At 54.6% G+C, this 25,838-nt stretch overlaps 1 protein-coding gene across 1 annotated transcript; it reads right to left on the reverse strand.

Moving 5' to 3' along the window:
• Positions 1 to 3,715: 3,715 nt before the first annotated feature.
• Positions 3,716 to 19,013, reverse strand: CD276 (CD276 molecule; the record flags this gene model as incomplete). Its single annotated transcript, XM_082005319.1, has 9 exons — positions 3,716 to 3,780; positions 3,928 to 3,969; positions 5,164 to 5,304; positions 6,449 to 6,745; positions 7,131 to 7,481; positions 8,845 to 8,992; positions 18,173 to 18,303; positions 18,442 to 18,505; positions 18,987 to 19,013. The coding sequence occupies 9 exons, from the start codon at positions 19,011 to 19,013 to the stop codon at positions 3,716 to 3,718; spliced, it is 1,266 nt and encodes a 421-aa protein (XP_081861445.1).
• Between the last annotated feature and the right edge of the window lie 6,825 nt (positions 19,014 to 25,838).

Here is a 25,838-nt window from a genome sequence, read left to right on the forward strand (position 1 = left end):
CAATAGTATGAGAGGAGATGGCCTCAAGTTGCACCAGGGGAGGGTTAGATTGGGTATTAGGAAAAGTTTCTTTACTGAGAGAGTGGTCAAGCATTGGCACAGGCTGCCCAGGGAGGTGGTGGAGTCACCATCACTGGGAGGCGTTCAAAGAACGTGTAGACGTGGCACTTCCAGACATGGTTTAGTGGGCATGGGGGTGTTGGGTCAATGGTTAGACTTGATGGTCTTACAGGTCTTTTCCAACCTTAATGATTCTGTGATGCTGTGAAGAGGATGGATGGTTTCCTACCCCAAAAGCAGGATGGCACCTGGGGACAAGGGGAACAACCAAGCTCCTCCTGGGGTGTTTTATCCCACGTCAAAGGACAGCGCACCCTTCCCAGGGACAGCAATGCTTGGCCCCCGAGCAGCAGCTTGTGGTTCACAACAGCTCATCAGCCTGAACCACCTAAGCAATATTTTCCGCCGCTGGCACAGCTTAATCCTGATTTTATCCCTCGCCACCATCAAGATCTCCCTTCCCTGCATGGCCTGGGCTGCATTTTGCCAAAAAAATCCTCAAATATGCCTAAAGAAATATCCCAGAAAGCTCCCAGCTGGAAGAGATATCCCCAGGGATGCTGGTACCATCTCAGGACCTTTAAAGATGTCCGGGACCTGAGGCCAACTCATCCCACCACCCACTTGGGGGTGGTTAATGGCTTCATTCCTCACGCCCAGCATCTGGGTGCTAAATAATATTAATGGTACCTTCTGGCACCTCGTTAAAAATTGCACTGGCATTTAATTCAGGTCGTAGATCAAACTCCTTAAATGAAATCACCATCCACCCCCCTCCCTAATCTGAGTTTGATTCCAGCACGCTTTCCCTTGTCTCGCTTTTAGAAGTATTTTTCTGTTGAAATGCAGAGCCTGGCTTCACGCCCAGGGCAGGGCAGCTAAAAATAATCCTCCACGGCTGATTTAGGAAGGTCCCTTCCCCACCAGCCCCCATCAGACCCCACTCGCACCCCATAGCTGGGACTAACCAGGGATGCTGCTGTCCCTCTGGGATTTTGCTCTTCGTTCCACTGCTCGAGGTATTAAGATAAAGAGGAGGGATGAGGACAAGCATCTCTCCGTCACCGGCGTGGTTTTCTCCCCACGCTGGGTGATGGATGAGGACAGCACGGCGCGAGGTGTCACGGCGGCAGCAGGGGACCGAGGGGACAGGCAAGGTTGGGCTGAAAGAGTTTCACTCTGGGAATTTCAATATTTAAACTAATTACGGCCAAAGCTGCATCCCAGAGACGACGCCAAGCCCGGAAAGCATTGTCCAAAACAAGCCCCAAATTTATTCGTCAAGGCACAAAAATCCCCTTCAGATTCTGGATTTTAAATAACGACGAAAACCAGCAGAAGAGCCGTCGAAGGGCACGGCGGGGACTTCTCCACCCACCGGAGTGGGACCAGGGACAGGCCACCCTGCTCACCCTTGGGTGCCCCCATGCACCCTGCAGGTACCCAGCAGCGGAGGGAGGACCCCCAGGGTACCCAGGGTGGGCAAAGGCCTCCAAACCCATGGGAAACAGGGGGGCTCGACCCCACGCATGGGCCAGGTTTGTCCCCACCAGTGCTTCAAACCCCAAAGCATCGGCTTTGTCACCACGGGGAGGACAGGGAGGGGTTCACCTGGCCGGCAGGTGCCCCCCAAACCCTGCCTTTTGACACCCCCCCCCCCCAAAAATGCCCTAAGTTAATTTGAGGCAGGGGATAACACCCCGATGGGATTTTGCATTTAAGGCAAAAATAAAAGTCCAGTGGGAACCACAGTGGTGCAATGTGAAAAAATAATCGTCCCCAGACGTCCCTGGCACGGGGCATCCATCGGGACCGAGAGCACCAGCTCTGTCCCCCCACGCCTGGGGGTCCCGTGAGTCCCATCCATCTTCCCGGAGCCTCCGGGGCTCCCACCGGTCGCTCCCAGGGACCTCACTGAGCCCATCACCCCTCTCGAGGCCTCTGGGCTTAGAAAGGGCACCGAAATTTGCCCTGGAAGGCACCCGGCTCAGCTGCGGCCACCCAGGAGCAGGCACAGAGGGTGCCGGGGGGAAACGGTCGACCCCAGTTGCTCTCGGCCCCGTGTGGGGACAGACAGAGGGACAAGGAGGAGCCTCCATTCTGCCGTACACGGTCCCCGGGAAGGATGCACCCGTCTTTGGGGCTCGCCGGGGATAAAGAGACGCAGCCTCTCTCCAGCCCCGGGGTGCCCCGAAGACGTGGCCGGGCAAAGAGGAGGGTGACGGGGCCCGGGACGAGGGGTGGCAGCAGGTCTGTGCCCTCCCCAGGGGACCCGGAGCTCATCCCCACTGGGGACATCTCGGCTGGTCCAGGGCACAGGGTGCTGCTTGGGGGTGTTCCAGCTCCCATCAATCAATCTCTTGCTCGTTATCTGGGGAGGGAAGGGGGAGGAAAAAAAAAAAAAAAAGAAAAAAAAAGACTAAATAAAAATTGGCAAAGACGTTAAAAGAAGAAGAAGAATTCACAGGTCCAAATTAATGAGTTAATTTGGTCGCAGCAGCTCTGGGCTCTCCTTGCCCTGGAAAACCGGGATCCACACTCCCAAGGCTGATGCCAGCCTCAGGGAAATAGGACCAGGCACACGTGGGCGTGTTTTTATCCCTTTATCCTTCCTCCTGGCTAGAAACCCCCCTGCAGGAACAAACCCTAGGAGATGTTATTATTCAAGCTTTGTTTCTGCCGAAAAAGTGGTCGAAGAGCAAGCGGGGGATGTCTCGCCCAGGGGGGTTAAGCAAACAGGCCGCATCGAGCACGGTCCGCGGCAGCTTGCGAGGGGGGAAATAAGGGCGAGGAAGAGGGGGGAAAATAAAAAAAGAGGAAAAGCAGAGCTGGTGGATGCTTTGCTCAAGGTGTGAAGGGAGAAAAAGCTTTTGAAAACCTATCGGGATGGGAGGAAAAATGGCATTAGAGAAAAAACAGGGCTGTTAATAAGGGGAAAGGAGGGTTAAGTTGGCAGCAATTTGCTGGCAGTAGAGGCCAAGCCTCTGCCTTTAATAAGAAAGGAAATAAATTAAAAGATTGAGATCTTGGGAGGAGGACAAGTTGGGGAGGAGCCCATCACCAGGCTGGGATGGGTGATGGGCTGTTGGCAGCATCGAGTCAGGAGGTTGGGAGAAGATACAGGCAGAAACAGGAGCTGACACTCTAATTCCCACGAATTTCCACCAGAAATTTGGTACTGGGCTGCTGGTGGGGAATTCTGCCCGGGGAGGGACGAAGCTCATGCCTCCTGATCCGCAAGGCAAGGACAGACCCTAGCAATTCCCCTCCTCTTGGCAAACGCTCAAAAGAAGACCCAAATTCCTGGCAATGACCCGGGTTGGTGGCACGAGGTTTTTCACAGCCCCGAGCTGCCCAGGAAAAGGAAGAAATGCCACGTCGGGGCCGTCGGTCCCGTTGCTCCATCACTGCTGGGACATACAAGCGGCAGCCAGAGCAAGAGCAGCCCAAATTGGAGCGGAAAAGGGTGCTGGGAAATAATTGATCTGGGAAAACTTGATTGAAAATCGGGGGCGGCGGGGAGGGGAATAAAAAAAAAAAAAGTTAAAAACCCTCAAAACCCAACGATGGATGACGGAATAGATGCTTTACACTGAGACCTGAGCATCGTCTCCAGCGCGCTCGGGAAGAAACCCTCGCGAGCCAGCTCACGGTCCTACGCCGCTGCCCGGCAAACGCACTCACCGTCGTTGCTCCCCGCGCTCTTCAGCGGCTGCAGAGCTGCGAAAAGCCAAACAGCACACGGTCAGCCCCCGCCGCGCGAGGGGTGCAAAGCACGCCGGGGGCTTCGCCGGCGTAGGGGAGAGCGGCACGAGCACGTGCTCGAACGCGCTCGCGTGTGTAAATACGCGAGCGTCGCGCACCCACCTGTCTTGGGTTCTTCCCCCTCCTCGTCCTGCTCCTCCGCCCCTGCAAAAGAGCAAGCCGGAGCGTGAGAGGCATCCGCCGGGCTCCAGCCCGGCGCCCACCCTGAAGCTCACCTCCCTACTTATAGCACAGCCGCCGTCTGGAGCGGCGTTCGGCTTAAGAGGGAGACCACAGATCCCCCGAGGCCTCCGAGACACCCCATCAGCACGGAGGGACGCGCATCCCCTTCTCCCTCCCGCAGCACCCGCCAAGCTGCCAGCCTGTCTGGGAGCCCGGGGGCTTTGCAATCCACGGGTTAGGACCTGCCACGATGCTGTTCCCAGCCAGAAAGACTGGCAAAAAAAAAAAAAAAAAAAAATCACTGCTCCTGGCTCCCGTGGCTGCCAGGCTCACGGGCAGCGTCCCTGTCTGGTTTCTGGCGGATCAAGAGCCACAGCAAAAGGTTATTGCTAAGGGCGTGCAGCCGTCGGTGCAAAACATCGCGGGCCGGGAGCCGCGTCCTGATGATAAAGGGCTGAGGTCAGCTGGCCCGGGGCCACGGCTGAGCGTCACGGCACTGAAAATCCCCTGGCCGAGGAGAAAACACTCTGTTACAGAGGGGAGGAAAAGAGGAAAAAAAAAAAAAAAGACATTTATTTTAAGTATTTTTTTTTATATATATCTATCTATATATATATCTATCTCCTGCAGACTATTCCCTGGGATCTACCGGGACAGCCGACAGCCAGGCATCACGGTGGCATCGGTGCTGCCATCCGCCCCGGCAGAGAGAGGAGGAGCGAAGCGGGAGCCCCGGGGAGGAAGGCTGCAGGTCCCGGCCCCGCAGCACGATGCTGGCAGGGAAAGGGTTTGGCAGAGCGAAGGCCTCAGGAGGCAGCGAGAGAAAACAAACGGGGAACGCCAGCAAAGCTGCTTCTGCAGCCATTTTCAGAGCACGGCAGCTTTTTTAAAGGAACAAAGTCCCCCTTTTTGTGCGAACACCTCTCCGTAATAAAGAAAACAAAGCAGTAGAAGGATGCAGGAACAAGAGCATGGAGCATCTCTCCTGCGCCATGCACGCAGCCGGCACGGATCCGCCGGTGCCCGCCAACGCCGGCAGCTCCAAGCATCCTTTCATCCTTTAAAAGATGCCACCATCAAGGCAAACCCGTGCCGGTTAAAATCTGCTCCAGCTCCTCCCACCCATCGCTCCCTGCAAACCCCATCCCTTTTCGGGAAGGGTACCCGCCACATTACCTGCGTTTTCCTCCTCTTCCTCGCAGCTCTGGCGGATTTTCTTCTGGCACACGTACGCCAGGACGGCGAGCAGCCCCACGACGCAGACGGCGAGTCCCACCGTCACCCAGAGAGCCGCGGCGGGGAAGGCGAGGTGTTGGCCTTGAAGGGGGAGGAAAGAGAAATACCACCACGGTGAGCATCGCTGCCCAACCAGGGGGGACGCGTGCCCGGCACCCAGGACCCCCACGGTGGCAGGGACACGTCCCCGGGGAGGGAGTCGGTGGCACGTGGTCTCCCCAAGGAGGTCTGGAGCCGGCTGGGGAAGCAGCAGGTTGAGTCACTCCACAAAATACTTCATTAACCTTTAAATAATGGCACTAATAAATTCAAACGGCAGGCTGACCTGTCACTTGCTAAGCAGCTCAAGGGAAGCATTAAACGATGCGGCACCCGCTCCCTTTCCCCTCTCATCTCACACCACGGGGCCGGGAAGGATGAGGTCCAGGACAGCCCGGCAGGGACCGCCGGTGTTTGGGACGATATCTCCTGGAGCACTGGAAATCTGATTTTTTTTCCCTTTGTAATATTGCTCCTTCTTCAGATAAAGTTTTATCCCAAACCCTGCCCCTCCACAGGTGTCACCCCAGGGCTGCCCATTTGCTCACACGCCTGGGAGCCCACGAAAAGCCACCCCTCTGCCCCCAACCAGCAGCATCCACCCAAGTTTTCCTGCAAGAGTTTGGTGTATCCAGCCAAAAAGTTTACGCTCCACCAGGGACCCACCACGCCAACCCAGTAAGTGCTGTACCAAGGGTAATTAAACGCTAAGTAATGCTACCAGGGAGTGCACAAGGCTATAAAGAGCTCCAGGAGGGCAGCGGCGAGGCTGAACGCGCTTGATGAACCCCTCCAGCCTGTATTTCTGAAGTAGGATTGTCGCAGCTGGGATGGACAACCCCAAATCAAGAGCATCCCATGGCTCCTTAGCAAGGAGAAGACAACTACCATACCCTGTGCCGGCTTTCTGGGGTGGTTTAGACTTGGATGGGGCAACTAGCAAAGCTAGAGACTAAGAACTAGGGATGCTAGTTCTAGCTGGGATGCTGGTGTGGTGTGATGGGGAGGACTGCACAGCCTCAAGTCACCCTTGTAGGTCCACAGCAAGAGAGGTAGAGCGGGAATATGGGGTAGCATCCCCCAGGGTGGCTCTGGGCCACTGTAGGGATCCCAGTGCCACCACGGTCACCTTCTTCAGACAGAGCCCACCTCTTCCTTCCCCCGAGTTTGGCCCTCGCTGGCTCACCCGTGATGGTGACAGAGGCTTGGGTCTCCTGCTGCAGCACGGGGTTTCGCACCAGGCAGGAGTAGGTGCTGCTGGGCTCCACCAGCACCTGGAGGACGCTGTGCACATCGAAGAGACCTTCCTCGTTGGCTACCTGGGATGTGGTGACGTTTTCCGTGATGTTGCTGCCCTGGCTGTCCTGCCAGAGGACGCTGGCCTCAGGGTAGCCACGGGAAGCGTGGCAAGTCACGGCCGCCAGATCTCCTGGCTTCAAGTCCTTGTTGGGCTCCAGGTTCATATTAGGCTTGGAATAAGGAGCTGCAAGAGAGAAGAGCCAGCATGAGGAGATGGAGAAGACCAAAGGATCAGGATCTGGAGCAACCCAAAGAGGCTGGGCAAACCCCAGGACAGACTCTTCCAGCTGGTAAGACCAACCAGCTGAAGCCTCACCAGGTTTGGTTCATTTATGGCCACGCTTCCAGGTGGCCTCTCAACTGAGAGCCTCCCCATCATAGCAGGGAAGGGACTGCACCCTCCACCAGCAATATTTTGGGGAGGTGCTGCTGGTTGGTCTCTAACAGAGACCTGACTTCATGGGGAGACCACGGCAAGGGTGGAGAAAGAGGCTCCACAGAGGAGCAAAGTACGATGGAGAACCCTTCTCTTCAGGGGAGACACATAGGAACACCCCAATATTTCTCACCTGCCACCTGCAATGTCACGGCCGCGCTGCTGTAGTCCCGGACCCGGACGAAGCAGGTGAAGCTGCCTTCATCAGAGATCTCCACGCGCCGGAGGAGCAGCGAGACGTTGCCCTGAGCCAGCTCGTCGTAGAAGAGGGCTGTACGGTTGGTATAGCCCCCGCCCTGGTCTGCTAGCTGGTCCCGGCCACCGGAGAAGCTATGGACCAAGCGCTTGGTGTCCGTCAGCTGCCAGATGAGGCTCAGGTCGTCGAGGCTGAAGTTGGCTTCGGGGGAGAAGGAGCAGCGCAAGGTGGCATCTCGGCCAAAAAGAGCCACCACGGGCTCATCCGGGACCTGGATCTCCATGGCACCTGTGGGACGCCGGCGAGGGCAAAAGCACGTGGTGGTGAGACCCTGCTGAAGCACCTCCTTAATTTTCTACCCAGGTAACATCTAAGCAAACCGAGGGATGCCCATGGGAGGGACCCGTGGCCAGGTGGCATCTCGGGACCGTCCCCATCACCGACCCGCAGCCAAGCCCACTCTGCCAGCAGGGAGACAGCCCCACAACCAGCACCAGACCTGGGGTGCCACTGCCAGCTGCGGCCACGGGCACCCAAATCTGCACCCCCCCGGGACACACAGCCCGGTTTTGCCCCACGGGGAGAGGAGGTCGGTGGGTGACGGCAGCGGGGACACAGCCGTGGCCGGGCTGGCAGGCGCTAGATGGCATCAGTGCTCCAGCCCGATGCCAACTGGCGCGCCACGGTAAGATGCCGACGCGTCCCAGTGCCACGGCAAGGTGCCAACCGCATCCCCGAGCCACGGCACGATGCCAACCCTGCCCCTGCGTCAGGGAACGATGCCAAGCATGCCAGGGCTGCCGGATCCGGTCCTGGGGTGCCTGTCGGCAGCGAGCAGCGACATCCCTCGCAGCAGACCCAGGGCATCATCAATGCTTCGTCCACCAATTTCCCCCCAACCCCAAAATGGGGAGCAAAAGGGGAAAAAAACCTCACCTCGGACCGAGGGAGGTAGATTTGCTTTACTTTCCGACCTCAACACCATTGCAGGGCGCAGCAAAGCCACTACCTGCAGCAAATCCCTCCCTGGGGACAAGGGCAGCGGCGAGACATTAAATTTTAAGCGAGAGCCCGAGCGGGGAGGATGAGGAGCTGCGGGAAGGAGCCGGGCTGAAGGAGACCTGCCAGGGGCCGCAGACAGGCAGGAGAAGAGCGCTCGGGCTGCCGGCCTGGCTCTGGGCAGACTCGAGATCGTCACGTCTCCCTCCGGCTAATAATAAATTCCAGCGGGTTTTAGGAACGTTACCCAGCCTGAGCGTAACCGCCGCTGGCCACTGAGCACCCCAAAAGGATTTAGTCCCAACGCCTCTCCCAGGTGCTACAACCTGGGCAGCAGCGTGAGGAGACAGACCCAGGTAAGTAAGAAACCTTCAGGACTTGGTCCTCCCGGGGCTTCGCCATTCAGCTGTAGCAGGCTGGTGTCCCCTGCCGCGAGGGTGGCCCACATGCCCCAGAAGCCATCACACCCCCGGGGTGATGCTCTGGGCCACTGGAAGAAGATGAAACCAAGAGAAACGCCTTGTGGGAACTGCCTCCAGGAACCACAGGTCAAAGGCGGCTTTCTCGGGATGAACGTGGCGTTCAGGACACCTCCTTCGGGGTGGTGACAGGCAGACCGCGCCAGCCCCAGACCCTCTCCATCCCTGCTCACCTGCCAGGCTGAGCACCAGCGCTCCCAGGGCAAGCAGCGGGCAGAGCATCCTTGGCGTGAGCAAAGCCTGGGTAAGGAAGCAGAAGCGAGCAGGGCCCCGGGAGTCCTTCTCACGGGGAGTCTTCTCTCTGGCGACAAGCACCCTGAGCTGGGGGGGTGGAAAATAGAAGAAAACACTGAGACGGTGCTGGGGACCAAGAGCAAGAGAGGGCAGGAGACCGGCGTCAGGCAGGGGAACCCACGCCAGCCGTCCCCTCCGCCCGCCACACGGCAAGCGGAGCACCCACCCCGTCGTAAAACACAAGAGGGGGTTTGCCTCCCGCCTGGCACCAGCCAAGGGACCGGTGCATCCCCTGCATCGGGGACGTGACGGACCCGGAGGCAGCTCTTGTGCCAGAGGCGTTGGCTGGTGCCCGGGGAAGCCACGTGAGCCTCTTCCCCTCCTCGCTGCTTCTCCTCCCCTTTTGTTTCTCTCCTTCCCAGCTTTTCCCTGCAGCGTTGGGCTGTTACATATCCCCGTCCCCCAAGAGGAGGCAACTCGCTCCCGGTGTCCAAAATGGCTAAAACCCAAATACAAGCGGTTTGCGGATTCCCGGCTCCGCTGGCAGCTCGAAGCCTATGAGGTTCATCCCTGCTCACGGCAGGAAAAGTCTCCAGCATGAAGTTACCTCAAAAAATGGAGAATAAAACCAGAGCATCTCGGAGCTGGATGTGGAGAGAGGCGAGGGCAAGCTGCCCGTCACCGCTGGCTACCGTAGCTCGCTTCCCGAGCCGTGCCAAGAGCTCACCGGGCTCCTCGTGACCCGCATTCCTCCCTGGGAGCATAAATGAGCCCCAGATATCGCAGCCAGCGTCACCACTGCCATGTCCCATCCCTGTCCCAGCACATCCCGGAGCCCCGCCACTCCGCCTGGAGCCTTTAGCGCCGACGGTTTTGGGCACAATAGCCGTATTCGCAATAAATGGGGGTCGCGGCACCAGTTCCCTTTGGCCGTCAGCGCCTGCATCCTAAAATCCCCTTTAACCGGGGAAATGGCAGCCCCAAGCTCTGCTCAGCTCCCACAGGGGAAACTGAGGCACGGCTCTGCCCCAAGCGTGCTGGGGGAGCATCTCCTCTCCTTCCATCCTGAGCACGAGGCTCCTTTGGGGAAAACAAATTATCCGGCTTTTTTTCTTAAACCATATCCCTGACTCTCGCCTTTTCCCAAGTGGACGAGCCGGGAGCCAGCCCCATGCCAAACCCCAGGCAGCTGGGAAGGGAGGGAGCCGCGGCGGGCGAGGGTGACCGTGACTCATCTCCCTCACGCTGGCCCTTGGAGCTCTTTCCTTTTCCTGGTGATGCTAAAATAAATTATATTTTATAGGTTTCGTGACCTACGAGTCTGGACGGATTGTCTCGGAGGTGTCACAGGAAGGAGACACCCGTGTCCCCAACCTTCCTTCTGCAGTCGGGATTCTGTCAGCGGGTCTCTCGCCTTTCCATGACTCAGTTTCCCCATCCCTGCGGTCTGAGCCTGGCCGAAGGATGGGCTCTGCCCCGCACCTGAGCTTTTTGTCGCAAGCCAGGCTATAACCAACCCCACCAACACGTCCCCTGGAAGAGGGACACCCTCGCGCATGGCAAGCCAGGAGGGCTGAGCCCTCCAGAAACCCAAAGAATAATTAAATCCCATTATAAAGCACCCAAAAACCATTAACAACCCGGGCAAGCAGCACCCGCTGCCAGCTGCTGCAGTGGGACCCCGGGGACTATACGTCGCCCCTTCCCTATTTCATATTTACCATCACACAGCCTAAAACGCTGCTTTTTTTTTTAATAATACCCAAATTCTCAGCTACCAAATTATCACTCTGAGATGGGCAGAGATGTAAAAGAAAATATCTGCTGGTCCAGGGAGAAGTCTTCACCCACTGGTTCGGCTCAGTCCCAGCTTTTGTGGGTGCCTGGGCTGAGCTTTGCTCCTCTCCCACCCGGGGTTTGTGCCAGCGAAGAGCCCAGCTCTGCTCCAGACTATTTTTAGTCCCCGCTTAACCTCTCCGAGAGCAGCCGGGGTGGGATATTTGGGGGTAGAAAGGAAGGGATGGGTTATCCTCGGTAACCCTCGTTATTAATGAGGGTTAATCCTCGTTATTAACGCTCATCCTGGGGAGGAGGGGAGCACTCACCTCCTCACGGAACTTGGGGAGGGGGTGTTTTTGTCTCACGCGTGGGGTGGGGTTTAGCTCTATCCATTAAAGACGGCATTTTAAGCGGAGCGGATGCAAGGCACGGGAAACCGTGGGGACACGTCTGCCCCCCAGGACGCCTCCCCCCCCCAGCACCAAGGGGAGGGGACCTCTGACACCCACAGCCCCCCCAACACCCGCCGGGGCTCCCCGACACCCCCCCCCCCGGCTGCTCCGTGCTGGGGGGCTCATTCATTTCGCCCTCCCGGAACAACGCCCGAGTTTGCGAGCCCCGTCCCACGGGAGGGGAAACGGGAGCCGCGGCTTCTCCCCCGGGACCCCGCTCCCCGGCCGGAACCCGCCCCCCCCCCCGTCCCCCGCCACGTCCCCAGCGCCGCCGGGCGCGGGAACTTACCGGGAAGGCGGCGCGGGACGGGCGGGAGCGCGCGCTCCGCCGCGGGCGGGGCGGGCCGGGCCCGGGGCGGCGGCCCCGGCGCTGATTGGCTGCGGCCGCTTCCTGCCGGGGCCCCGGCGGAGGAGGAGGAGGAGGAGGAAGCAGCGGGGCCGCCCCGGGGCGGGGAATGGGGTGCGCGAAGTCAGGGGGTGGGGAGCGCCGAGCCGGGGTTTGGGGTGCGCGGAGCCAGGGGCACGGGGGGGGGGAGGGGGGGAGGCAAGGGGCTGGGAATTTGGGGTGCACATAGCTGGGGGAGTGGGGTGCGAGGGGTGGGAAGTCGGGGTGCACAGAGCCTGGGGATTGGGGTGCAAGGGGCTGGGAAGTTGGGGAGCACAAAGACATGGGATTGGGGTGCCCAGGGCTGGGGGGGGCTTAGGGAACACCAAGCCAGGGGTATTGGGGTGCACAGAGCTGGGGCGTTGGAGCCCTGCAAAGTTGGGGGGCTGAGGGGCAGGGAGCCAGGCTACAGCAACGCAGAGCCATCAAAGGGAGAACAAAGGGCAGCTGGAGTCTCCCTTGCGGAGACCCAGGCCACTTCCCGGGATAAATCCTGGCTAATGATGTACCCGTGCCAGCTGCCCAGAGGCACCAGCAGCCCCACACCGTGCTCAGTGGAAGACACTGCTGGGAGCTAGAGAGGGGGGTCCCCAAATAATTGGGAGCTGCAGTGCTGGAAGGGGACACCCATGAGGGTCTCCCACCCAGAAGAGCGAGACCTCAGACGCATGAGGCGTCGGGGCAGCCTCCCTCCTGCGTCAGCCCCCCAAAGGGACCACAGTTTCCTCGGAAAACCCATCTCGCCGCCCTTTTGGCGTTTGCTTTTCTGGGGGTGCAGCCTGGCCGGGGGACGCCGCCATCGCTCCCACAACCCAGCAGCTTGCTTTTGGCTGGGGCACGCAGAGCTTCCTCCCACACACAATGTCTCCTTTTATACAGCTGCTCTTGGACACGCACAGGGACCGAGACCAGGGAAGGGAGCACGGCAGGAAAGGAGGAAGAGGAGGAGGAAAAACGGCACGGGTTCTTTGCAAGAGCGATTTTTCAGCAGCACATGCAAGGACAACAGATGTTTCCCCCCCAAGGAAGCAGCTTCTTGTCTTTAACCTGTTTTTCAGAGGGAGCCCCTCGATGCCGGCAGCTCTTGCCGTGTCCCTATGTCTCTGGCAGCGGCGGCTGCGGTCCGTGCCCCGGAGCTAGGTGCCTGCGTGGGAGGTTTGGGTCTTTCATTGCTCCAGAGCAAAGGAAGCTACTCACCCTTCTGATTACAGAGGAAAGCTGGAACAACCAAACCTGGAGAAAGCTTAAAACTAAAAGGCAAATAAAAATAACCTGGAACATGCTATATTTAAAACCATTTGATTCCCCCCCACCCCACCCCTTGCAGGCAAGGAAGGATTTTGCAGCGATGGAGCTGGTAATAAGGCTGCACGCCTTGACCCAGGCACCGTGGGTGACAGCAGCAAGAACGAGAACGGAAGAAGCCAATATACTTGAAAAGCCTGTGACTACACCGGGAGCCCTGTGCTCAATTCGCAAATGTGCCCTGCAAATCAGGAGGATTTCTCTTTCTGTGCCCAGCCCGGCATGGGTAGTGCTGGATGTGCAGAGCGGCTGCGTGATCCCAGCCAGCGTTTCCTCCGGCTGAGGAGCTCCTGCAGACCAGACATGAGCCATGTCAACCCTGTTGGCACATTGTCCCCATTTTTTGGGGACTGATGGAGAAGACCCAACCATCAGCCCCTGATGCAGGGGCAGCAGGGAGGCAGGAGGTGCAGGTACCTTCTGCATGAGCCGATTCCCTCTCCCAAACCACATCAGCAATGGGTCCATGGGCATCTCCAGCATCAAAGCTCAGCAACCCCCCAAAAAATGCAGGTGGAACCCAACAGTTTTGCAAAAACTCCCCCCAAAAAAGACACAAACTTCCAGCACTGCCCAGGGCAGGGCTTCACACCACCACAGCTTCATCACTTTGTCCCTTCTCCCAACAGTTCACATAAAAGCAGCATCACAGCTTTGATATCTTAACCACAAGTGTTAGTCTTTGAAGATACAAAGTGAGCATCTGAGTGCCAGGAGCTTAATGTTAAATACAAACACACACACAAAAAGGAAAAACTAAGGAGCTTGGAAACAAAGGCAGATGTTTTTCCAACATCAAAACTAGCTAAAAATCTTGCAAAGCCTACTCATGATTAACAATGAAAGGGCTTCCGGGGAGGAATTTAAATAGTAGATGTTCTCCATCCTCAATGATTATTTTTGGCTAATTTTCCTTCCTCAAACCCCGCAGTACCCAAGGTATGTGCATAATAATGAAGGTGACAAAAAAAATACAGAAAAGGAAAAGGGCTGCAATTTGCAAGTTTAATTTCATGCTCAGCCAGAATTTGATCAAGGAGAGGAAGGACAGCCAGAGAGGATGGACGGAGGCGGCGGGGCAAATCCAGAGCCTTCCGACAAGGCGTCCGCAGCATGCGGGTCAGCTCTGTGCATCCCAGGGAGGCTTGCATAGCTGCTTCTCCTTCCCATCAACAGCACAGAAATACTGCACAGCACCAGCAGTTTCCAGCTGCTAACAACGTAGAAATCAAATATGCAATGCCCAGGAGGATCTCCTGTATTTCCTTCTGTCGTGGAGCATCTGGCACACATTGTCTTCATAATCTATTCGGTACAAGGCAGGGGAGTGGAGCGTAGATCTCACCTTGGCTACGTGCAGATTTCCATCCCCAAAAGCTGCTCAGATCATCCATTTCGGAGCACTTTGGAACCGGACATCAGCCGGATCCACGCGGTGGTCACTGCATTAGCTCTACGGGTGACCAGCTGCAGCTACTCCACCACAGGATCCTTGGACATATGTAAAATGGCTCTGGCTCCTCTTGCTGCAGCCTCAAACGAGCGCAAGGGATGTCGCAGTGGTACAAAGCAAAGGATGCAGAGGAGCAGGAATGAGGTTTTGAGGCCGCTTTGAACCAAGAGGCAGAGTGGCAAGCCAGTGCCAAGAGCAGACACACACCACGACGCTAACCTGGGGCTCCTGAGCTTTTTTTGATGAGGCTGCATCTGAATAACCTCAACCCTGCTCACTCAGGAGGAGTAGAGCTGAACTGCTTTGGATGTGGCTGTCCCGAGATGCAGGGTCGGGGCTGGGGACGCCGAGTCACTTGCCAGCTGCTGAGCCCGGATGTTTTAGGTCTGCGCGTGTGGCAGGAGGCTGTTTTGGAGAGAACTCTGTGTTTTTACAGCACACAAGGGTCATTCATAAGCAGAGAGCCCAGTGATGGACTCCAGATGCAGAACCGCCCTGGCAGGATGCTAGTGAAACTGGGGTGAGCTCCCAGATGTGGGTGCACATCTGGCCAAGCCCTGATCCTGCACTTGAGTGGCACCCAGGTTGTGCCAGCCCTTTCCCCTCTCCTTCCCAAGCACAGACCCAGCAGGTCCCCAGCACCAGGAGATGAGCAAAATGGGGGCTTTGAGTCTTGGTTTGTCCTTCAGTTCAGACCAGCTACCGCAAATGGTTACCCCTAAATTCAGGGGGGCTCTCTCTGTCCTAAACTCCAGATGGGACCCAGGATGGCAATAGCTGAAGGTGCTGAATATGCCATTTTTATTTGAAAAAATTAGCAATTTAGTGGTACTAGCACCCCAAATTCACACCAGGGATGCCCAGTGCAAGGGAAGGTGTGGGAGCATGCACTGGGGAGCGAGGAAGAGGCCAGCATTGCAACAACCTTTACTTAGTTTTGCCCAAACTGCTGTAAAATTCCCCTGAGGGGTCTGCAAGGGGTAATGTGGGAGGGTGAGCACAGGCTTACCCCACAACATGCGGGTCTGAACTCCCTGGAAAATGCTTACGAAAGCCCCTGTCAGGAGAGCCCTGCCAACACGTCAGCCAAGCCCATGCAGCCTTCCCAGTCACAGACCCAAAAGATATTTATTTTTTAGGAAACGGTATTAAATTTGCAACAGCGGTAGAAGTAAGCCTTGCACTGGATCCCTCCACTAGACCGTACCTCTGCTCTGCCGAGCACAACTCAGGCAAGATCCTTGGTGGCACCAGCCATTCCCCAGAGCAGAGCTGGAGCATGTAAAGGGGTTTTTGCCTGGATGCAGACTCCAGGGATGTCTATTTGCCATCAACACCCCGAAACCACATCAGTCCCTGCATCCTCCCTTCACCCAGGGGCTCTCCGGAGCAGGAGGATGAAGCTGCCCCGTCCGCAGAGGTTTCTCTGCAGCCTGCCTTGGAGCACACACTGCAGGGTGAAAAGGCTCCTCTTTGTTTCAGCTGCCTTTGAGGCACACAGGGATGAAAAGCAAGCTGTTGGGCTGGGCTATGCACCAGGCCCTTGGAGAGGAATTCCCTTCCCCCAGAGATGGAAAATGAGGCTTTTCTCTTCCTCCCTTTCCTCCTCCTTTGTTTCCACATCCGTCCCAAGCATCCCCCAGCCCCTCCACCCAGCCTTGCTGCCATCAGCATCTACAGCATGAAGCATCTCTCCTGCAGCCACCACCTCTGCTCTCCAGCAACCCCATGGGACTAAGGAAGGCTGGGACTCATCATCACCAAACAGCCAGCAAGGACAGCACAAAGAAGGAAAAAAGGGTTGGTTGGTTCTCCCCCCGCCCCCCCAAATCTCAGGAATATGAGAACTGCTTCCCCAAATACATCATCCCTTCGTGTTCAGCTCCAGGCATCACCTTCATCTGTCCCTGCAGCATCCTCTGCTGTCCCAGAGCCACCCTCATAGCAGGACAGCCAGGGCCTGTCCCCTCTCATCATCCTCCAGTCAGGCTGTGGGTGCCAGTCTGGAAGCGAACAGGCAGGAGTGTTGCACCTGCAAAACACAAGGTCAGAGAAATGCCCCAAGTCCAGCACCGACAGCTTCACAAAAGGCATCTCCCCTGTCCTGCAAGTGACTGGGACCACTGGACACCCCCATCCCTGGTCCTGCCGTGTGTCCTCTTTAATATAGACTAAGACAGAGGCAGGGGCAGAAATGGGAGGCTGCAGCATCTGCCCTAACATGGGGTGAAGGTCCCATAGCGCTGGCAGCTCCCACGCAAATTGCACATCGCAGAAGCAGGAGGAATTTCACAGCAGGGATTGTCGCAAAGGTCACATCCACGCATTTCCCCCTCTTACCTGATGGATACTCCCACTAAACCACACAGCTTTCATTGCTTTCCGATGACAGCAACCAGATGCGGCTTTCCAAACACTGCCACTTTTTTTTGATCTCACAGGAAATTAATTCAGATCAGAGCAGGCTAGCTATCTGTAAATATTAGTAAGGTATTTTCTTATCAGAGAAAAGTCACAAGGCTTTTCTTTTCCCCAGTAACACCTCTGCAAGATTACGTTCACTATGGCTTTCATCAATTCATGATTAAAAAAAAAAGTTTTATCTCTAAAGCCCTTCCTTAAAGTGTTTTCTTCAATAACCTCCAAAAAAACACATTGCAACAATAAGCAAACTCCATGTAGGCAGCATAGCAGCACCAGCACAGCCAACCTCAAGTGCACACGCAAGGGAAATCAAGTGGAATAAATACCTGGGCAGTGCCCAAGTGGAGCTGTAGCACTGCAGGACGGGATCACCGTGTCCCCAGGAAAGTGGTGACACCACAGTCCAGCCATGCAGAACTTCAAAACACCTTGCACCGGTGAGGAACAAACCATGCCTGGGCCATTAGGTACTCAACGCGCTTAGGCGCAATATACGCTGCAAAGGATACGTGCTGCTCACAATCTGTTTGCGCACAAACACCAGGTTTACCTAAAAGCTGCACAGACTCTTAATGCGAACTCTTAAAATCATTGATACAACACTTCTATTTACAGTTTTATAAGGTATGTGAAGGTGGCCAAACCTTACAGCAGGGCGCAACTGAGCTAACGCAAAGTTTTACACTATTCCCACACAAAATATAAGCTTAAGCAGCCATGGGGCTGACTTGATCTAACCAGTGGGGAGCCTGAGGCTGCATTACATCCTAAATACTCTTTGGACCTTGGATCCTGTCTGGGAGATGCCCACCAGAGACCATGCAAGACCCAGCAGAGCCGCTTGGCAGCCTCCACCACCCGGCCGTCACTCACCATGGGCAGCGTGTGCTCCTAAGGCAGAGCCTGCTGTCAGCTTGCAGACGGACACGCAGCCCGGACCTCTCCTGCGCAGCGTCCCCACCGCTCCAGCGCAAACCTCCACAGCACAGCAGCATCCCCGAAGTAAAGGGACGTGATGCGCTTCTAGACACACCCCATGTCCCTTTTAAGCACAGTTTCCAAGGGAAAATAAGTGCCAGTCATATTGCTGGTCCCTCTTCTCCCCAGGAATGCACTAGCAAGCTTTCCCCAGGTCTGAAAGGAGGTCGAAGCCTAAGGGGTGGTTTGGTTCCTACCAGCTTGGGTAGAAGTTCAGCAGAAGAGGGAGTCGGAGCAATGCGTGCGGCCCGGGGTGGCAGCCAGCTGGCATTGCAGCACGTCCTGACTGTCCATCAGGCACTCCATCCTAGCCATAATCTGTGCCATAGTGGTCCCCAGAGGTCACAGGGGAGAGGGAGTTATTACAGTGGTGGGAAAGGGATGACCCAAAGGAAAATGAAGCCTTGAGAGGGAATAACCTCCACGCTGCTGCTCCCAGAGCAGCCGATTGCAGGAAGCCGAGCGCTAGCGTACCACATTTCCAGACTCACCCACACATTTTTGGAACCCACCCTTGTGCTGCACAGAACAGCTTTTTCCAAGAAAAGCCCTTCCCAAAGCAGCTCCTCCATCTCAGCACCATCCTCCTCCTCCTCCTCATTCTCCTCTTCCTCCGAGGCAGCTGCCAGCGAGGAAGGGAATACGGCAACTGCAGAAGCCACCATGAAGCTTGTCTGCGGCTGATGCTTTAGGCTTATAAATTGCAGCTGTCCCATGGCAACGTGTCAAATGTATCATGCACAAGATGCCACGTTCGCACCATTATCCCCATCGCAGTCCTCCCCACTGCCATCTGTTTGGACCTGGGCCCCCTCGACAGGTGGCTGGTGGAACGGCAAAGAAGAACCGTCAGCTTTTTAGGGAATCTTGCAGCACGGGATACACCAACTTTCTCCCAAATATCCTGCCTGCTTAGGAACAGTCCCACAAGGAGATTCCCACTCACGAAGCCAGGCAAAGACGCTGTCACGACAAACCGAAGATCAGCCGTTCGTTCCCTCAGGCTTTTGCAGCGGCTTGAGAGGCCGGGGAGTCTTGGGGGAGGTTTGCGGCGCAGATCGCCTTGTCCCACAGCAGAAGCCACCGGGGGATGCAGCCACAGGTCCTACCTGGCCCAAGCAAAGCCCCATCAGCAATACAGGTAGCTTCAGGACAGTTATTTGAGCTGATGCGAACACACTCCTCTAGCAGTTTGGGGGTTTTTTTTGTTGTTTTTTAACCTTTAGCCTGCAGTTTGTTTGCTCTGTGCTCAAATCGAGCCCGAAGAAGGGCAGATGTCAGCAGAAACCTGAAATAACCACATACCTCATCTGCTTCTTCTGGAGACCACATGGCCTCAAGACTGAGGTTTATCTGAAGTTTGGAAACCATTCCCAAAGCCTGCCAGCATCACAGGGTACAACGCTGCGTGCTGGAGCCTGGAGACCCTGGGGAGGGGATGGAGGGTGAAGAGATGCTCCTGGTCGCAGCTGCACAAGCACCCACCTCCGCTCCTGGCACCCCAGCCTTGCCGGAGCACAGCCATCCTCCACCACCCACCCAACCACAGGCTTCGAGAGGCAAACCAGCCAGGACTGCTGGCAAGGACCTCCGGAGATGAGATTTCCAGCCTTCCTGCCACTCTTCAGTCTTTCCCAGACTTGCCTCTTGCTCCTGGCAAGCTCAGAGCCAGTTCACTTCCCTTGCATACATCCCCCAGGCTCAGCATCTCTCTATAAGGGCCCTTTTAACACATCCTTTGCTCTTTAAGAGTTGCCCTGCCCAGTTTATCATCTTTTTTTCCAAAACTAGTTCTGCTTTCTAAAAGCACATGAGAAGGAGGTTGCAGGCTTTCCACTGAAGCTGGCTTTTTCCTCCACCCCTGCTTCCCTAAAACTGTAATTCAAACAACTTTAATTGTACATTATTTTCTTCCTGAATTGCCCCTATGGATAATTTATCTTCTTTTAGTGTAGCTGTAAGGAGTACAATCTTATCTTTCAGCTCCAGCAATGCTGACAATTTCCTATCTTCTGATGCCTTCTGCTCTTTACTACATTGGGGCTCTGTTATATAGTTGATTAAAGCAAAATTGCTTTTGGCTGCAATTTTACTGCAATCTAATCCAGAAATGCCCAAAGAATCATAGTCATCTTTCACAATGCTCATCTGTTCACTGCTATAAAAGTCCTCCCTGCTCAGTCTGGAGCATCTCTAATTCTGTACCAGCCACGTTTGCCATCAGTTAAACCTCCTCTGAGCTTTTGTGGGTGAGATCCTGAAGATATTTGGCTGAGCCCATGGTCAGTCACTGCTATTCCCTGTTGTTCATTTTTTTCCTATTGTTCATTTTTTTCCCTATTGATAAAAAAAATACTTCTGCTCAGAAATTACTTTTCTTTTTGCATTTACATCCAGAAGCTTTTCCCATCCCTCTCCACCACAGCTTCCTCAATAGCTTTTGTCTCTCAAAGGTGCAAAATGTCTGAAGCCCAAACATTATCCCCAACAAACACAGACTAAAACCTCCATGAGAAACATCCGATTCTCCCCTTTTATCTCATTTCCAGCCCTTAGCAGGGCACGGCACCAGCCAACACAGCCCCAGCCCTGAATCCAGTTCCTGAGGATTATAAACCGATACTTTACTCCGGCTCTCTCAGAGACTTTGGCTATCCCCAGTCACCTGAGAGGAGGTTTCCGGATCGGGATTGTGCATCACACACGAGTTTCTGGAAGGTTTTCAGCTGCTCCTACACCATCCCTGCTTTTCCAGCTCCCAGGGAGGAACAGCCAAACGTGTTGTGAAACCGCTTCTTTTCATTGCCGCAACAATGCCTTGGAGTCTCACCAGCTGAGCCCATGCTTGCTGGGATGGGGACCCCAAGCTCCCACCTCTGGGCAAAGGGGCACAACAGGTCCCTTGCAGCACACAGGGGGTCCAGGGGCAGTTATATCAGAGGGCACAGCTGGCAGACCAAGAGACAGACCTGGGATGTCCCCTCTGCTTGCTAGGAGGGGACATGCAAACCCCCATTTCAGCCACCAGCACGTGCTCAGCCAAAAAGTCAAGTTTAAGGAACAGCTGTCTCAGACACAAGGGTTGAGGCTACCGACAGCCCCCCAGACCTCACACCAAGGGGTGTCCATGCAGAAGAAAAGCTGGCCTTTGAATGACAACAGGCCCACTGCCTTCCCTAAGCACTAGTGAGCAACAGCGGCAGGATTGAACCAAGAGACAAAGGCAACCATAGCACAGGCAGGGACCTCACCACCTGGGGGCATCCCACAAGACCAACCCCAGGGAAGATGCCTGGGTTGGGGATGCATCCAGGAACAGCAAGACAGAAGAGGACCACCTACAAGAGATATCCCAAGCCCATCCCAGAAAGGCCAGTCTGGCAATCCAAGCCAGGACAAACTCATCCATACTCCAGCTCAGACCAAGAGCAACTCCCTGGCTCTGAGCTTATATGGGGCTCCTGGAGCAATGGGTAGAGGGTGTGTGGGTGAGGGTCCCATGTGAGGCTGCTCAAGGCCATCAAAACCTATTAGTGCCCTCATGGCTGGCCTCAATTCTTTCTCATGACTGGCATTTATTTTAGGTGTCATCCTCTCAAGGGAGACGGGAGCTTCAGGTTTCACTGAATCACTTTCATTAAACCATTGCATCACTGGCTAAAATAAATGCGCCCCAGGCCAGCACAGACAGCCCCATCTCAGAAAGCCTGACCAGAGGAAGCCAAGAGAGCCATTAAGGCTAGAAAAAAGAACATGTCTAATCTGATGTGCATCACACAGGATTAGGAAAATAAGTTGAGCTGAGCTAATTGTACCGTTTACCATAGTGTACAGGCCAGCTAATACCTTGAATTTTGATGAAGCTGGTAAAGACTGACCTGTAGGGGGTACTGAAAATAAGTGTCACATACGATGCGATAACCAGCACACGCGACACATGTGGTGCCCCATCACGAGCGATCTGTGCTGCCACAGGCTGTTGTTTGTCAGCTCAGTAATGAACTCCTGGCCAGGCTGTTTCCTCTGTTGTCCCCGCAATGATCCAAGCCTGATCATCTTCATTTCATTTTAATCATCGGCGTTTAGTCAAACGTATCGGCGTTTCTGCCTGGTTGGCTGCACGCGGCTGGGACCCAGGGGGAGGACTGCGGTCGATGCAAAGCCATGATAGCGTAGCTGTCATCGACGTTTGGGTCACTGGGCTGCCTCCAGCCCCTCGAAACCAAGCTTGAGTGCGGCTTTATGAAGAGACCTGTGTTGTGGCGGAACTGGCACCAGGAACCACAAGCCCAGGAGGGAAAAGCAGAGATCCAAGGTGGCACAGCCCTGACAAGGCGGTCACTAAGGTGTCCCTTGATGCAAAAAACCCAATATGCAGCATTTTGGGGGTAGCACAAGCTCTTCTATCTCTTGGGCAACCTATGCCTGCAAGCTGGATGTCAAGTCCTGGGGCACTAACAGCCCTGAGCAGCCCAACCTGGGACTCCCATCCACACCTGCCCATGGGCTTGGGAGCTCATTTAAGCTCAGCTCAGAGCCCTCAGTTCTTGTTTCAGCTGTGCTCCTGGGGTGCCGGTTCAGCCCCTAGCTATGCTTGCATCTAGCTATGAGCTCTGTTGATCTGTAATCCTGATCCACTGTGATTTCCCACCTTGAACTCAGGTCTGTTTTGTCACCTTGGATCTGCCTGGAGGTCACCTGGCTGCGTCTGACCCTGGTTGCCCTCACCAGGACTGATCCTGACTTGTGGGTTGATTTCTCAGCTTGATCTTAAGCCTACCTTATTGCTGTGAACATGCCTGATGATTTGGACTCTTGGCTGACTGGCTGCCTCCTGCTTTCCTTGCTCAGGTACCTTGAGGTTGGTCCTTCCCTGCTAGCCCTGGTGTCCCCCTCACTTTCCCCATCCCTTGGGGAGCAGTGCCCTTGCCGCTCCCTGGTATAACACCCCTGCTTGCTATGGGCACCCCTTGACCGAAGCCAAGCCTGACAACCCGGCTAACACAATGTGATGGGAATAGCCTGAGTGATAAAGTGCCCCAGGCCACCCCACGTAAGACACAGATGTCTGTGCATGCAACCAAAAGATCCCATTTCCTTGCTCTTCTACCTCTTCAAGGAGATGAAGCTAAACCCTTGCTGCAGGCATTGCCTACCCAGGCTTGTGCTCGCCCTGAGCAAGTCCTGCGCTAATCCATGGGTGCCACCTGCCGTCTACTTCTGACGGCATCACCCACAACTCCACCTTTGCACCGTGCAAACTGCTCCAGGTGTTCAGGTTTTCCCCACTGCCTTCTTGGAGGCCTCTTGCTGGGACCCACAGCCTGCAAGAGCAAGTTGGGGTGCGGTGTGGCTGGATGGAGCTGCTCCCAACAAGAGCACGAGGATAATATTATCCCTTTCCTCGGGATAATGAGGTCAGGGAATGTAACTGGAAACTAAGCTATTGGACACAGTTCCCCAAAACAATTGGGTGGAGAAAAACATTACCGCATGGCTGAGCTGGATGAAAAATTTGCAATTGAGAGAAATAACTTTGGGGTTGGGTCAGAGGAAAAAAGCACTTTCTTTTTGTCCCTCTTGCTCCTTTTCTGCAGAGAAGAAAGTTAGACAAACTTCAGTTTTTGTTGTAGCAAAGATGAAATGAAATATGCTGATATTTCTTATTGGACTCTTTGTTTACATTGCAAATCATTCTGGTCAAAATCACCCTTTCTGTCACAATGTTTGTTTTGTGTGAAAAGACAATTCTTGGGGCGGGGGGGGGAATCAGTTAAAACATTTTGACCAGTTCTGACAGGAACGTTTGAACACGTAGGAGGATGGGAGATTGCTCCAAACAACCAAACTGCCATTACCCAGTGGGGTTGAAATGTGTAAAACCAGCTTTCTGCAAAATAAGGAAGCACATCTATAGTCTCTTCTCACTACCCCAGGACCTTTCCTCTCTTTTTCTCAGAAAGCCCATTTCTCTATTATTTTAGGAGCTTTTTCTTTGCCTCTCATCCCTCAGAGCACTACTTCCTTTTCAGTTCCATCCTTCTCTGGCTATTTAATGAAAGTTTGTAAGGATTCCCCTATTGTGGCACACCCTGTCTGTAAAAAGAGCCTTTCTGGTGACTCACTGGGACGGGTGTCACCTCTGCCTGCTGGCTGATTAGGTTCTGTTATGTCATTAGGTTAATGGTGTTCCCCACCTGCCGTCGTGCCTTTGGGGAGATTAATATACATTAATCATATACATAACCCAAAGGCCAGAGCTACTTCTTGGGGTGCTTTTTCTCCAAGTACACCTCCGTCACGCTGCAAGGCAGGCGACGACTGCGGAGGGCCAGCAGCTGGAGTTTGAAGCTAGCTGGCCTTTTATAATATATATGCATACATATGTCTATCGTGCTGTTTGCTCATTCATCGCTTGCCCCACACACACAAAACAAACACACCGCGTTATCTTGATCACGCACTTAACAATGCAGTCTTGCTTTCTGGCTTGCCTGAAAGCTCTGTGTGAATGTTGGATTTGGATCTGTGTTTTCCCTAGCATGTCGCCCTCAAAGTATTAACCGATGTTATTCTGCTTTTCTCAGCCCTGAGAACAGCTGCGATAGCTGAGTTTCACTGACGTCGGCGAGTGTTTCATGCCCTATCCTACATTTTCAACTTGCCAATAAAAGATTCAAAGGAAGGTGACTGCGAGTGAGACTTCTAGAGGCAAAGCTTTCTTCAAATGAAATACCTTGAAATAGCAGGGATCTCTTAAACACTTCCAGTTGCAAGAAGACAGGCTCAAAGATTGATTGTACAGAAAAAAAGGATGATGCCTCTCTGCTGTTCTGCAATGTGAGAAGAATTGAAACTTTACTGAATTTGCTGCTGCTGCTGGCTTTTTTTCTTCTTTGGTTGTTTCGAATCCAAAAATCTGTCCTGCTTTTGCTGAAGCCCAAGGAATAATCAGAGAATAATCAAAATTGAGATATCCCAGGTGAAAAGAAGATGGGTCTTGATTGAAGGGGAAACACAGGGATTTTGAGTTACTGTATTTGGAAACTTTGACATGTCTGAGCTCCCCCTGCTACTCACGAGCTCAGGAATCGCCATACCCACACAAGCACCCCACACAAGACTCAGTCTGCTTTTGTAAGAAACCTCTTCCCTCACTATCAAGCCACTGTGTTGGATCCAGTGCTGGCAAATCCTATTTTTCTCCACAGGTCCACTACAAGAGCAACTTGTTGCAAGAGGATGCACTCACTGCATGGCAGAACAACAGGTTTTTACCCTATACTAGCCATGGCTGGATACATGAGTATGGCAGGAATAGATCCTGCTATCTATACTAGGGATCTGTAGGAACCTTGTTTTCGTCCCCCCCAAAGACTCTTGAAGGCAACAGCAAGCTTCAGGTCTGCCAGCACAGTCCTCTGGCCATGGTGATCTTCTCCTTTGGTTTCTTGCGTTGTATGTTCACAGCACCTCTGCATCAACCCCAAACCCACAGATTAGCTCAGTCTGTGCGGTGCCTTCGTTAACTGCTCTGGGTAACCATCGCCCATCTGAGATTTTGAGGGAAACCCGAGCAGCCACGGCCCCGTGCTCCGGCACAGCAAAGCTCCCAGTGAGTGTATGCACTGGGGTGAAACCAGCGGTAAGCAGGGCAGTGTGTGCCGGGGTTGTCCTCAGGACAGAGCAAGAGGAATAGCGAACCTGACAGGCGAGTTATGCAATTGTGGAGAGAAGACCTAGCAAAACAACAGCGTGCTTGAGGTGGTTAGAGGGGGGGGGGGGGGAAGCCTTCTGCTAACTTCATCCCAGGCCTCTGGCAGTATGAGTCACTGTGAGCTGCCATGGTTACGAAACAAGTATTACTGTGCAGATACAAACCATGCTCAGAGGCAAGTACATCGCTAACTAGTTCCAAACTTGGAAAACAGTCGAGTGTAGGTAAGGCCTAATACCAAGTGGGTGTCTGCAAAAAGGAGAGTTAGAGCAAAATCCTCTAGAGCTAATATTCAGCAGGCAAAACGGCATGAAAGAAGGACACCACCATGTGAAACCTTGTTTTCTGGATTTTTTTTTTTTGCCTAGTCCTTCTGGTTTGCATGGGCTACTGTCAGAACTGTTCCACAGAGAGGGGAAAAAGAGGATGTTTCTGCACCA

This window comes from Phaethon aethereus, assembly GCF_964289735.1.
Source record: "Phaethon aethereus genome assembly, chromosome: 12".
NCBI lineage: Eukaryota > Metazoa > Chordata > Aves > Phaethontiformes > Phaethontidae > Phaethon > Phaethon aethereus.